The 14,692-nt window shown below is 36.1% G+C and overlaps 2 protein-coding genes across 2 annotated transcripts in view; one reads left to right on the top strand and one right to left on the bottom strand.

Moving 5' to 3' along the window:
• The window catches only part of LOC126828001 (cysteine-rich venom protein Mr30), a 90,945-nt gene extending 86,609 nt beyond the window's left edge, over positions 1 to 4,336 (bottom strand). Inside the window, exon 1 of the mRNA XM_050557584.2 lies at positions 4,317 to 4,336. The gene's annotated coding sequence lies outside the window, so the exon portion shown is untranslated. The remainder of the gene's footprint in view (positions 1 to 4,316) is intronic.
• A 2,628-nt stretch (positions 4,337 to 6,964) lies between these two features.
• LOC126826735 (ran guanine nucleotide release factor) lies at positions 6,965 to 14,450 on the top strand. The gene is made up of 6 exons (XM_050555765.2): positions 6,965 to 7,245; positions 7,987 to 8,066; positions 11,012 to 11,125; positions 11,597 to 11,701; positions 12,349 to 12,501; positions 13,633 to 14,450. The coding sequence occupies exons 2-6, from the start codon at positions 7,987 to 7,989 to the stop codon at positions 13,748 to 13,750; spliced, it is 570 nt and encodes a 189-aa protein (XP_050411722.1). The 5' UTR covers positions 6,965 to 7,245; the 3' UTR covers positions 13,751 to 14,450.
• The last annotated feature ends 242 nt before the right edge of the window (positions 14,451 to 14,692 follow it).

The following is a 14,692-nucleotide window of genomic DNA, read 5'->3' as shown; positions in this document are numbered from 1 at the left end:
TACGCCCAACCCTTCTCAATGCCACTTTATCCAATTGAAGCAAGGCTTAGACCTTATGCATTAGTCCTTACTGGTTTCTGTGGAGCATCGGGTTATCGCTCACCGACATTTTTATCAAAGAAGCTGCACATATTCAACCATGCTTAAGGTGAACAAAAATTAGTACCAAATACCCCCCCCCCCCGCCCCTCCCACACACACACAAAAATAAAAAAAAAGTAACAAAGAAAAGAACAAAAAAAAAACCCAAAAAAACGAACGCACACTCCCTTTCACATCAAGAATTGTGACCAGGGACGGAACGTTTGGACTCCGCAAGTCTTTTCTGGGTATCGCTGGTAAGCATTAAAAACGATTACACACATTCAACGAAAGGGAAATAACTGTGTAACTTAGTGTAAGGTGCTCGTCCGATGTAGGCCCGTGTTTTAGATTTCATTTAGGGAGATCAATAAATATTGACCTCAAGGCCAGAAAATCGTTTTCCTCCAGCGAACGGAATAGTTGCAGAGACCAGAACCGATTAAAACCAATCAATGCAATCAAGAATCGATCATAAAGTTGTCAAGTCGGAAAAAAGATGTTGATTGCTGCCTAATGAGGAGACAATATGCTTATCAAAACACTGACCTAAACTGCCAGCTACGACTAATACACAAAAATGTCACGGGATGCCAAGAAGAGAAATTGGCGTCACTCCAGCTTACCAGGTACATGCCTATATATAGTTGAGGTGGAATTGGAAACCGCATTCTGAATTGTCGCTTCAATAGCTTCGTCATTCAATCTTCTAAGACCTCCACCAAGACCCCAACAAGTGAAATGGAAACTATTTCGAAACTTCACGTCGATTTGTCTGAGACAGAGCACCGTTTCCGCCGAGCATGTGAGCAGGTTGTTTTACTAAACAACAAACTCAAAGATCTTCAAGTCCGCTACGACCGAGCAAGGAGGGACCAGATGCGTTCATTTCGCTACAACATTCGTCTCAGGATGTCCGGCATGGAAGGTGTTAGAAACGCTTACTACGAGTATGCACGTCAAAAGGCCGATAAAGTCTTATACCTACGCCACAAGATTAGAAGCTGTGTCGCAACTGATAGTGAAGATAGCAGCCATTCGTCGGAAGGCGAGATGGAGTGAATTTGAAAACACGTAGAATCTTCTTTGCTTATACAAAAGGTTCTTTTCAGAGCCACCAAAATCTACGAAAGATTACCTTCATATTCTATGCATTATCACCCCACCCCACCCCCATCCACTCCCCCATATATTCCAAATCCTTTCCCTGTCCACAATGAAACGCCATACACCCACTAAAGGCACACAGCTGCAATATTCCTTTAAAAAAAAACCAAAAAAAACCCCAAACAAATCGCATGAGGATAGAAGAAGAGCGAAATTGGTCAAATAGTCAAATAAATCAACACCAAACATACGCCCAACCCTTCTCAATGCCACTTTATCCAATTGAAGCAAGGCTTAGACCTTATGCATTAGTCCTTACTGGTTTCTGTGGAGCATCGGGTTATCGCTCACCGACATTTTTATCAAAGAAGCTGCACATATTCAACCATGCTTAAGGTGAACAAAAATTAGTACCAAATACCCCCCCCCCCCCCGCCCCTCCCACACACACACAAAAATAAAAAAAAAGTAACAAAGAAAAGAACAAAAAAAAAACCCAAAAAAACGAACGCACACTCCCTTTCACATCAAGAATTGTGACCAGGGACGGAACGTTTGGACTCCGCAAGTCTTTTCTGGGTATCGCTGGTAAGCATTAAAAACGATTACACACATTCAACGAAAGGGAAATAACTGTGTAACTTAGTGTAAGGTGCTCGTCCGATGTAGGCCCGTGTTTTAGATTTCATTTAGGGAGATCAATAAATATTGACCTCAAGGCCAGAAAATCGTTTTCCTCCAGCGAACGGAATAGTTGCAGAGACCAGAACCGATTAAAACCAATCAATGCAATCAAGAATCGATCATAAAGTTGTCAAGTCGGAAAAAAGATGTTGATTGCTGCCTAATGAGGAGACAATATGCTTATCAAAACACTGACCTAAACTGCCAGCTACGACTAATACACAAAAATGTCACGGGATGCCAAGAAGAGAAATTGGCGTCACTCCAGCTTACCAGGTACATGCCTATATATAGTTGAGGTGGAATTGGAAACCGCATTCTGAATTGTCGCTTCAATAGCTTCGTCATTCAATCTTCTAAGACCTCCACCAAGACCCCAACAAGTGAAATGGAAACTATTTCGAAACTTCACGTCGATTTGTCTGAGACAGAGCACCGTTTCCGCCGAGCATGTGAGCAGGTTGTTTTACTAAACAACAAACTCAAAGATCTTCAAGTCCGCTACGACCGAGCAAGGAGGGACCAGATGCGTTCATTTCGCTACAACATTCGTCTCAGGATGTCCGGCATGGAAGGTGTTAGAAACGCTTACTACGAGTATGCACGTCAAAAGGCCGATAAAGTCTTATACCTACGCCACAAGATTAGAAGCTGTGTCGCAACTGATAGTGAAGATAGCAGCCATTCGTCGGAAGGCGAGATGGAGTGAATTTGAAAACACGTAGAATCTTCTTTGCTTATACAAAAGGTTCTTTTCAGAGCCACCAAAATCTACGAAAGATTACCTTCATATTCTATGCATTATCACCCCACCCCACCCCCATCCACTCCCCCATATATTCCAAATCCTTTCCCTGTCCACAATGAAACGCCATACACCCACTAAAGGCACACAGCTGCAATATTCCTTTAAAAAAAAAACAAAAAAAAACCCAAACAAATCGCATGAGGATAGAAGAAGAGCGAAATTGGTCAAATAGTCAAATAAATCAACACCAAACATACGCCCAACCCTTCTCAATGCCACTTTATCCAATTGAAGCAAGGCTTAGACCTTATGCATTAGTCCTTACTGGTTTCTGTGGAGCATCGGGTTATCGCTCACCGACATTTTTATCAAAGAAGCTGCACATATTCAACCATGCTTAAGGTGAACAAAAATTAGTACCAAACCCCCCCCCCCCCGCCCCTCCCACACACACACAAAAATAAAAAAAAAGTAACAAAGAAAAGAACAAAAAAAAAACCCAAAAAAACGAACGCACACTCCCTTTCACATCAAGAATTGTGACCAGGGACGGAACGTTTGGACTCCGCAAGTCTTTTCTGGGTATCGCTGGTAAGCATTAAAAACGATTACACACATTCAACGAAAGGGAAATAACTGTGTAACTTAGTGTAAGGTGCTCGTCCGATGTAGGCCCGTGTTTTAGATTTCATTTAGGGAGATCAATAAATATTGACCTCAAGGCCAGAAAATCGTTTTCCTCCAGCGAACGGAATAGTTGCAGAGACCAGAACCGATTAAAACCAATCAATGCAATCAAGAATCGATCATAAAGTTGTCAAGTCGGAAAAAAGATGTTGATTGCTGCCTAATGAGGAGACAATATGCTTATCAAAACACTGACCTAAACTGCCAGCTACGACTAATACACAAAAATGTCACGGGATGCCAAGAAGAGAAATTGGCGTCACTCCAGCTTACCAGGTACATGCCTATATATAGTTGAGGTGGAATTGGAAACCGCATTCTGAATTGTCGCTTCAATAGCTTCGTCATTCAATCTTCTAAGACCTCCACCAAGACCCCAACAAGTGAAATGGAAACTATTTCGAAACTTCACGTCGATTTGTCTGAGACAGAGCACCGTTTCCGCCGAGCATGTGAGCAGGTTGTTTTACTAAACAACAAACTCAAAGATCTTCAAGTCCGCTACGACCGAGCAAGGAGGGACCAGATGCGTTCATTTCGCTACAACATTCGTCTCAGGATGTCCGGCATGGAAGGTGTTAGAAACGCTTACTACGAGTATGCACGTCAAAAGGCCGATAAAGTCTTATACCTACGCCACAAGATTAGAAGCTGTGTCGCAACTGATAGTGAAGATAGCAGCCATTCGTCGGAAGGCGAGATGGAGTGAATTTGAAAACACGTAGAATCTTCTTTGCTTATACAAAAGGTTCTTTTCAGAGCCACCAAAATCTACGAAAGATTACCTACATATTCTATGCATTATCACCCCACCCCACCCCCATCCACTCCCCCATATATTCCAAATCCTTTCCCTGTCCACAATGAAACGCCATACACCCACTAAAGGCACACAGCTGCAATATTCCTTTAAAAAAAAAACAAAAAAAACCCCAAACAAATCGCATGAGGATAGAAGAAGAGCGAAATTGGTCAAATAGTCAAATAAATCAACACCAAACATACGCACCCAATCAATATGGTCCCAGGTCACCAAGTATTCCTACGCTTACGAAACAAGGGCGAACGTTATTTTTAGTCTATGTCTCCCTTTTCCATTTTCCCCACTTCTGCAGGGCGATCTTTGCTGACGTTTTGGTGTAGAATCGAGGAAAAGAGTTTAAATATACATTTTCTGCCAGGTTTTGGTGAAAATTCATGATTTTGAAGCGGAAGGATATGATGGTTAATAGGTTGGTTAAGTTGAAAATATGTAGGCCGCAAAGTTGCATTATTTTTTTATATGTCTCTACTTGCAGTTTGTTTAACTCAATCTGAAACTAAAACTTGCTTCGATGAAGAGTTTGCCACACGTTGCTCCATCTGTGGTAGAAATCGTTCTACCCAACGAAAATTTTGGGAAAAGTTAGAGCCGGTCTAAGAGACGAGAAATAACATTAAATTCAATGTGGAAATTCATCATTGGTAAATTGGTTATCTCTTGGACCTTAAAATACAAGGTTCATGGTTATCTGTGGCCATATTCAGCATTCCTGCACAATCCGCTCGAAAGCCTTCTGAATAATATGAATATTTTTCTTAATTCACAGTGAGTTCCCCTTTATATAGCCTACTTATGAACAAGTCTTATAGAAAAAGTACAGGTTTCTATAGAAGTTTGTGGGATTCTATAGAATGCGATAGAATGCTGCAGGAAAACAAATTCATTCTGTAGTTTTTTTCACATGACTATAGATTCAAAAACATGTACTATAGTTTTGTGTAGGATTGATAGATGAATATTTTCCAAGTGTAATTTCCTACAGAATTCTATAGAATACTGTAAGAAACTATTGGAAAAAAAATAAACCTACAGATTCATTGGTGCTACTATAGTTTTCTATAGAACTATCCTGTATCCTCGAGTCATTTGAGTAATCTTTCAGTTTTCTACAGCGTTTATGGTAAAAATAGTTTACTATAAAACTAACTTGTATTCTCATGTCAGCTGGCGTTCTTATAGATTTGGTGGTAAAAACTATAGTTTTCTATAGAACTAACTTATTGTCTCAAGTCAGTTGTGTGATCCTATAGTTTTCTATGACATTCTGACATTTTTTTCTATAGATTTTGTGGAGAAAAATATAATGCATGAGCCTTCTATAGTTTTCTGTAGAATTTATATGTATACTGTACTTAAACCATTTTAACAAATAGTCTACTATAGTTTCCTACATAATAATGTAGAAACAATGTTCTATACTACAGATTTCATAAATTGGTGATGTCCTTTATTCATACTATAGTTTACAACATAATTTAGTGAGGCACTTGTGTGAATTATGTAAACTTTTCCAACATAATTTTCCTGGATACGGTTTTCCTTAATTTATTGTGATACCAAATGACAAACTAAAATAAGCTTACCACGAAAAATAAAATATTAAGTATAAAATAGTGTATATAATATGAAGGAAATAGTGATACATGTTGACACTCAAAGGAATTCCCCACCCACCCTCCAAAAAATGCCAGTAAATGTAGATCTTCACAACAAAAATATCAGATAATAAATTATTCTTCAGATAAGTCAATGAAATAAAGACAAAGTTTATTTAGAATACAGCAGTCTGACTGTTATTTGATCCTGCTAGTTAGATCTTAATGACTATAGCAGATTCTGTACTCAAATTATATAATTTGTTCACGTCACCAGTTCAGCCGTTTATACCTGTCAACAAATTATAATTAACAGCCAATGTACTCTCTTGAAATCTGTTTGGCCATTGGCTGAATTTTAAATTCAAAAATTCAGTGTATAACTACTTAATATGTTAGTATTAACAAGAAACTAAAGAGAATGGTGCTATTTTTTTCACAGATTCGATTAAAGATACAAAGATAAGTATACTTTATTACTTTCTTAACAATAATATTAAATTACTTTAATTAGATAAGATTTATGTGATTTTGTTATTTATTTAACTTTATTACCTATTCTTTTCCTTATATTTCAGTTATACCAAGAAAAAAAACTTTTCATGGTTCTGGCTGGTGAATCATCAACAGAATTCAGATTTATCCATGAGAGAAAAAATAAGCTTATCAATTTAGAAGAATCCATGAGAGAAAAATAAGCTTATCAATTTAGAAGAAATCATGGGCCTACTATAGTTTTATTCCCAAAATAAGATTTAATAAAAAAAAGTCTATAGAATTCTATAGTACCCATTCCTACAGAAAACTATAGTGGCCCAATTTTCAAACTACAGACTACTACAGTATTCATTCCTATACATAACTGTAGAATGTCCTACAGAAAGTGCAATAAAAAAAACCCTATAGAATACTATAATATTTTCCTATAGAAATTTTGACATAAATCTGTAGGAAAAACTATAGGATGTGCGCTACAGAAATTATAGAATATTTGGGGCCGTTATTTCCTACAGGCCCCCAAAATTCTGTAGAATAGTACAGAATTTTGTCCTATAAAAAATGGGACACGCCCCCCCCCCCCAAAAAAAAAAACCTCTATAGTTTTTCTATAGAATTATATACAATACTACACTGGTATTCTGTAGGACTTTTTGCTAATATATCCTGTTGCCAGTCTAATTATTTCTGTTTTAAATTTAGTATTTCTTTCCGTATAATTACTTCGTTTGGTTGCAAATTTGGATGCACCCAAGATGTCAGCGCCGAGTAGCTTGCGAAACAATCCATCCAGTTTAACCTGAAATATTCTGGATATAACCACCAGGAACCAACACAATCGTGACGAACTGCATACGTTGTTATATATAGGCTAACGCGACAATAAAAGTCTTTTGACTTTGATGAAATAAGATCTGCTTCATTTTCGTTTATAAATAAAGAAGACAAATGTCATTTTTTTAGTATGATTTAGATGACCAGAAACTGTTACGGTACTGTTAGTGTTATCAACAACTTCAAAGGTGAAAATGGACAGTAGGGTTGTTTACTGTTGTAATTTAACTCTTTTTTTTTTTTTTTTTAAATTTTCTTTTACTTTTACTACCATCTTTCTTGGTTTAGAAATATTTTCGTCTCATCTTCTATGTATTCTTTACAATTACAGTCTCAGTCTGTCAAGTTTATGATAATAATACATATCAGAAGCATAGGTTTTTCATCAATACTAATCTGTAGTTGATACCACAACTGCAAATTACTGACTTTTAAAGGGGCATTATGGGAGATTATAGATAAAGAGTTGACTGTTCTCACTATAATAGTTTTAAAAAATAGATAATGTAAATAGAATAGACCTATGCTGAAAATTTCAGTCAAATTGGTCCACTCTGAACCGAGATACAATGTATTAGCTTTTGAATTTTAGGCTAGCCTCGATCATCGTTACTAAAGTCGGTACGATAAATAAAACACAGTCTCGATTATCCATTCATTTATTGATTTAATTATTTTTCAAAAAATGTATTCCAATCTGCTAAATATTGCAGGCTAGCGATGGCAACGAGAGTGGAATATGGTCTGGATAAATTGATTGATGTCTAATTAATAATTTAGATAACATTTCTGGCTTAAAGAAAGACCTGCAATAGGCAGATTTAGTTCTTGCATAATGTTTGTGAAAGAGACATTATAACTTTTGAGATCTATCTGTAGGTAACAAAATCATTTGGATTTGCTGTGATTTGAATAAATTTCTTTTTTAGATGAATTATTCACAAACAGAGCAGAAGTTATATGGTGGTGCTATGAGTGTTGTTTTACCACCCCAGTTTGTTGATGTCAGGTAAGAAATTGAAAAACTGGTGAATTAATAACAGTAATATTTCATGTAGAGACAGGAAACTTTGTCATTTTGGTTTATGGTTTATGTACAAGAAATTTTGCGAGAACATCTAGAAATATGCAGATTAAGCAATCTTTAATTTCTTTGTTTTTATGTCTGTGGTGTTATGTTAAGTAGGCTACTGTTTAACATCATCTTTAAGAAGTTTTCCTGGACATTTCAGTCCGCAGTATTTTGGCCTCAATAAAAAATATGTTGCGATGTTTCGAACTTAATTGCATGACAGTTGGGAAAGTTGAATACAAATGTCAAATCAGTTTATGATAAATCAAAAACGATTTTATGAAAATAACACGCAAGTAAAATTTACCGTTCGTCATAAGTACAGTACATGTTTCAAACACTGTATAGACCAACATTGATTGTTTATGAAAAGGATGCTTTATATGTGTTTCTGTGTATTTGAAATATTTTTGTATATTTGATATAAATAGCTGATGAATGTATTTGAAATAGGCCAATTCGAAACATAAAAGAAAATATTAATATGGTTACTAAAGACTCCACCAAATATTAATACAAGGCTACTTTATTATGAAAAACATTGATGAAATAATCTTGGCCGTAATAGGTCATTCAAGCTTTTCAACTATTTGATAACAGAAAAACAACAAAGTATTACTAAATATACACATACTTTCAACAGTGTTTTATTTATTTATAATTTATTATTGTCGAAACGAGTCTGAAACCTTGTTATTATCGATTCTGAGCAGTCGTTAAATAAGTTCGAAAAGTAATCACAGTGCGTCCGAACAGTCTTTTTGTGGAAAGGTCACAGGAGCGAAATGTAGCATTTATGGTTTAACCTATCACAGTGGCTCAAATCTGACTCCAAAAAGAACAAATAACAGATAACTAGCATTTCAGCAATTTGTTATACAAGTTCAATGCCTGCTTACAAGCCTTTTCATGGAATAGAAACAGCATTAAATTGTGTTTTGAATGAAATTAAAATCAGTGTAGATTTGGATAGTGGCAATGTTGCCTTTTTGGTTTTACTTGATCTTTCTGCTGCGTTTGACACGTTTGATCCAATTGTATTGATAAACCGTCTCGATAACGAATTTGGACTAGATGGTACTGTGCTGAAGTGGTTTTCATCATCTCCTAGACAGAAGTCATTCAGTAATTGTGAAAAACAGTTATTCCACATCAGTGACCCTACAATTTGGGCCCCATCTTATTTACGCTCAATACTAGTCAACTTGCACAGATCATAACGAACTTTAGTATTTCTCATCATATATATATGCCGATAATACTTAGTGCTTCCGTAACACATCAAGCCAACAATCTTCTTAAGAACATTGAAACATGTACCTCAAGTATAAAATCATGGATGTCATTTAACAAGTTGAAAATAAATAACGATAAAACAGAAGTTATTCTAATTGTACCACCACCATGAATATCAAAAATAAAAATAGATAACATTCAAGTAGGAAATTCTTTGATCAAACTCTTCAGTAAAGTAAAAAATCTTGGAGTTTATTTAGATAGTATTAACAGCACGATTAGTCATGTGAACCATCTTACTAAAACATGCTACCATCATATCAAGAACATTAGTAGTATTTGTCATCTTCTTACAACTGAAGCTACGCTCGCTCGCTCACTAATTTTGTCACAATTAGACTATTGTAACAGTATCCTCCTCGGTGTCTGAAAAGAATTATTACAAAGGCTGCAAAAAATTCAAAATTCTGCGGCTCAACTAGTCACAAAAATTCCTGTTACCGGTAGATGTTAGATCCAGTATAACCCCTGCATTAAAATCACTTCATTACCTCTGTATCGCTGAAAGAATTGACTTTAAAATTCTATCTATTGTGTATCGCTCTTTAAATGGAACTGGTCCTGCAATTAAGTGTAATTCACTACCCATATCTCTCAAATCTGCCCCATCACTAAAAACATTTAAATCAAGTTTAAATACCTATTTGTTTGACAGTTCTTACAGATAAACTTAGTTGTGTTAGCACTTTGAGCACTTATTATTCTTATTCTTATTATTATTATTGCAACTGTTACAGGTCTTACAACTCAAAGCAACTAGTTGCAGTCAGCTGCACATGTTCAACTTTCTGAAACTTGCTGCAACTAGTGACATGAGTGATCTTACAACTGGTGTCAACTCGTTACCATGAAAATAACATCACAGGATAAGAGAAATGTGTCATGTGACTTTATAAATAAGCAAATGAAAGCGAACGAAGACGCACACTTTTCAAATGTTGATGATGTTGACAATAAAATATTAATAGAATTGTGGCAAGACCGGCCATGCCTTTGGCGTGCTTCTTCTAAGTTATTCACCATTTAGTTGAACACTTGATGAATAAATTAACAGTTAAGTGTAATCGCTATCAGTTTCGATTCGACGGAAGCACTGTGAATTCAGTTGCTCTCAGCTGTGTGATCAATAAGCACACTTGCAACTGACTGTAACTAGTTACTTTGAGTTGCAAAGACGACATAAACACCGCTTAAGGACCCCGCTAAACCTGTTGGAGATAAATCTGATGCGATTGTTTTTAGCTAAATTTGGAGCTCTTTGATGTCAAGTGGCATGCTCACTTTGTTTTTTAATGGTAAAATAGGATGATTTTATACCAGTAATCGTAACCATCCTAGTGTATTGACAAAGCTTTTGTACAACCACAAATATTATCAGTAAGTTGAGAAAAGCAACATTTTTCAAATCTCATCAGTCTGTTTAAATCGCTCATTTTGATTAACATCTTGTACAGCCTCTTGCATTTTTGAATTTGAATTATCTGCCTTGTCTGCTTCGATTGATATTAGGCCATTTGACCCTATGTCAGGTAGGATTATATAATGATATAATAACCATCATTATTTGCTTTTTTTTTTCTTAACAGTTGTTTTCGAGAAATTCCTGATAATCAAGAAGTATTTGCCCACAGTCTTACAGATCAGAGCATTATTGTTGACATATTAGAATATATCACTGAACCAGATCAGCAAGCCATACAGTAAGTCAAGTGTATGCATGTAGCAACATGCAACAGCCATTAACTAATCATTCTTGGTAACACACTCTCCTAGTAATACAGTCAATCTGGAACTCTGCTGTCAATTTTGTTTTGCATCCAGGTTTGAAATATTTGAATGATTAACATTCCTTTTACCATTCAATTTATTATTTGAGAGACATGCCTGTTACTGGATGGACCGTATTATGTCGTAAGTCCTACTGAGATATACTGTTGCCGAGTTTCAACTACAGTCTTTCAGTTTGCATGTTTTTTTTTTAAAAGTTCTTGAGTTAGGTGAAAAATTAAAGTGTTGATTTCTGTGGATTTTAATTGTTAATTTATTTTGTCAATCTGTTTATAATCAGATGTTAAAGAACACCAGTTGTCGCCATTTATTTATATTTTATTCATTATCTTAAATCAAGAGAGATTATTTGAAGAGATGCTTCATTATTATTTATTTTCTAGATCACATTTTCAAGAAGTTGCTGACAGTAATGGTGCCAGTAATAATGAAATAACCAAAATAATCAGTGTGGACGAAGTTCCAAAAGACGAAATTTCTATGCCAGAGTATGTATTTATTTATTATTAACCTTTTCATAAATTTTCTGTGAGAGTATTTTCTATGCCAGAGTATGTATTTATTTATTATTAACCTTTTCATAAATTTTCTGTGAGACCTGATGACCAGGCCCCATGCTATTATAGGATACCCTAGCAATATGCTGATAACCATATCGGTCATTAACAAATTGTCATTTCATGATAACCTGGTCACTGGGGCATCACACTCTGCTTAAACTTCTAGTGGTGCCATTTTATTATTGTGACAAGGTTAAAATATCATAACATAATTTATTGTATTTATAAAAGACAAGGTTGGAATTACAAATCAGATTCCTTGGAATATTTCAGATTAATAGTCTGTCTGTTTTAAAGAAAGTTAAAAATTTTCTTTTTTACACCATCTTAAATTTAAAATTATGCTTACATACTTAAGTTAATAACAAACTGCATGTATTTTAAATTATTCCTGATTCATTTCCAAAGCTGTTAGATTCGGTGGAAAATTGGATCAACTCAGTTCTTTGACACTTGTAACATTAATTTCATGTAAACTTTGATCATTGATGTAACATGAAGAATGCAACGCATGTAGCTTCAGAGAATGTTGTAAGGGAGGCAACTCTATTTAATAAAGCGGTCGAACATTTCAGGTGTGAAAAGGTTTACTATATATTGGGTCAACAACATGTGGCCAAATATAATGAAACAGCTAAAAATATCATCAACCTTCATCTTGGTTTATTCCGACTACCTATGTATGGAACAGATATACTGGTTACCTTTAATGATCCAATTAACATTAGGTAATAATTTTGTTTTTTTGGGAAAATGATATAGAATCTGTTTTAGCATCTCATCAACAATAATTTGGTCATTATGGGACTAACAGGTGGTAATGTTATTTATGCATGTGACCTAAGGGAATTTTGTCTGGAAAGAATCTCTTTACAACAGCTGGTTTTACTAAGCCCAACATTATATGCCAGTTTGTTCTCAAGTAGATAGCTGTTTATTGTCCCAATATTTACCCTGCAAGATGGATTCAAGTTTGAAAAATCCTGTAAGGTACTGTTAAACTTATGTTAGGCTACATTTAGTTGAGAGCCCAATGGTTCAACCATGCAACTGCGATAACCTCAGAGTTCTTTAATTCATTAGAACTGGGGTTCATTTCCTCTTTAACTCATTAGAGCGGGAGATGAAAAAAAATGAAATGGGGTTTAACGTCCTACTGTTCTGCTCCAAACCTGGGCTAATGAAGACGGGCATACGCCATACAGTGTGCTATGAGGGAAATTTTGCCCAGACAGCGGCACTACGGCCTACTCTTATATCAAATTCCAACTGCCAAGGGATCTTTTACGTGCACGCCAATGTGTTCACGGGACCTCGGTTTTTCGTCCCATCCGAACGGCTAGACAGCTTTCCTTGTCAGCCCCTCCGTCCTGCATCACTGACAAGGGAGAACCACGCCGGAAAATCTGGATGAACTTTCTCGGCCAATGCAGGGATCAAACACCCGACCTCCAGGCTAGCGAGCTAGCGTCTTACCCACATAGCCACGTGATCCCCATTAGAGCGGGAGATACAGAAGCCCTTTAAGGCTGTATACTTGCTTGTTTCTCTTGTACATGACCACGTCCATTCTCCCCACCCCTCCCACGCCCCACACACACCTTTTCGAAAAGGCTGGATATACCCATCTTACTTCCATGTACCTAGCTGACAATTTTCAGCTGAAGAGCCTTTCAGAGTTTTGACTGCAGAAGGTACATATATCATACAAATGTTGGGGGGGTACTATTTGTAACTATTTGATACTTTAAAGTGACAAGAAAAGCTTTAGCAGGTACATCAACAGTAAAATGCCAACATGAATTTCTAACTTTACAGTAAATACATGATAATTTTAGTTGACATTTTCTTTGTTCTAGCCCAGAAAGTAGCAGCCACAAGCCTGTACCAACATCAGCAACAAGATGGACAGATTCTGATTTTAAACACATTATTAAATCATTACAGATTCTGGACACTGGTCTGTTTGGTCAGTGATAGAAATTAAACGAGAACTGCTTCTTATCAAATTTCCTGCATACAGGACACACTGAGCCAAATTGGGAGCCCTACTGTGTACTAATGTGTTCTTAATGATATGATGCTATCATCAGAGATCTCTTCCCAAGAATTTGGTATATTCCTGGAATGTGGGGCTATTTGAATTCTACAGCACAGCATGCCATATGGAATTGAATTGTTTTAATTGTCTTGTTGATACTCTACTTCATTCATTTTGAGACTAGCATATTGTACAATTTGGCCCAATAAATTACAACTGCAATGGGATGTTTTACCTGCACTAACTTTATTACCCAGAAAGAGGTAGAGTGCTTGTTAAAAACTTGGTGTATTTTGTGACCTGGGGTGGGATGTAACAGCAGTGATGCAGTAATTATTATAATAATAATATCAACAAGAAATAAGACTACATTAACTGAAGAAAATCCTTTTTTAAATGTTCACACCTGCTTATTATGAATAAAATCATAATATATTCTAACATCGCACCACCCTGGTCATGTTTATATGAAGATACATAGTGGGACTCGCTCTGAGCTGATACTCCACTCACTGTGAAAATGGTTTGATTTATTATTAACCGCTCTGGGGTACCATACATGCTGGATTATATAATTAGTGAAAGTAGCCAAACCTATTTTTTGATTGAGGTTAAAATAAAGTATTGGGGATTCGATTTGTTTTTTGAAATGAAAGAGATCTACCAGTTTTCTACTATATGGTATCACTGTATGGATATTTGGTATCATCAGAATGTAAGTCTGCCCAGTATCTGGTGGCGGGTGTTGCTGTGAGGGTTGTGATTCTGGACGTGAATTCTTGGACTAGATTAGCTCAAAAGTGTACCACATGAAAATCGTACAGCAGTGTACCGTACATCTTCAGTTGTTACAAAAATACTCTTGACAGACATTTCTA

Source organism: Patella vulgata, chromosome 7, assembly GCF_932274485.2.
Source record: "Patella vulgata chromosome 7, xgPatVulg1.2, whole genome shotgun sequence".
Classification (NCBI taxonomy): Eukaryota; Metazoa; Mollusca; class Gastropoda; family Patellidae; genus Patella; species Patella vulgata.
Note: the sequence above shows the minus strand (reverse complement) of the source record. Positions and strands in the feature narration are given on the sequence as shown.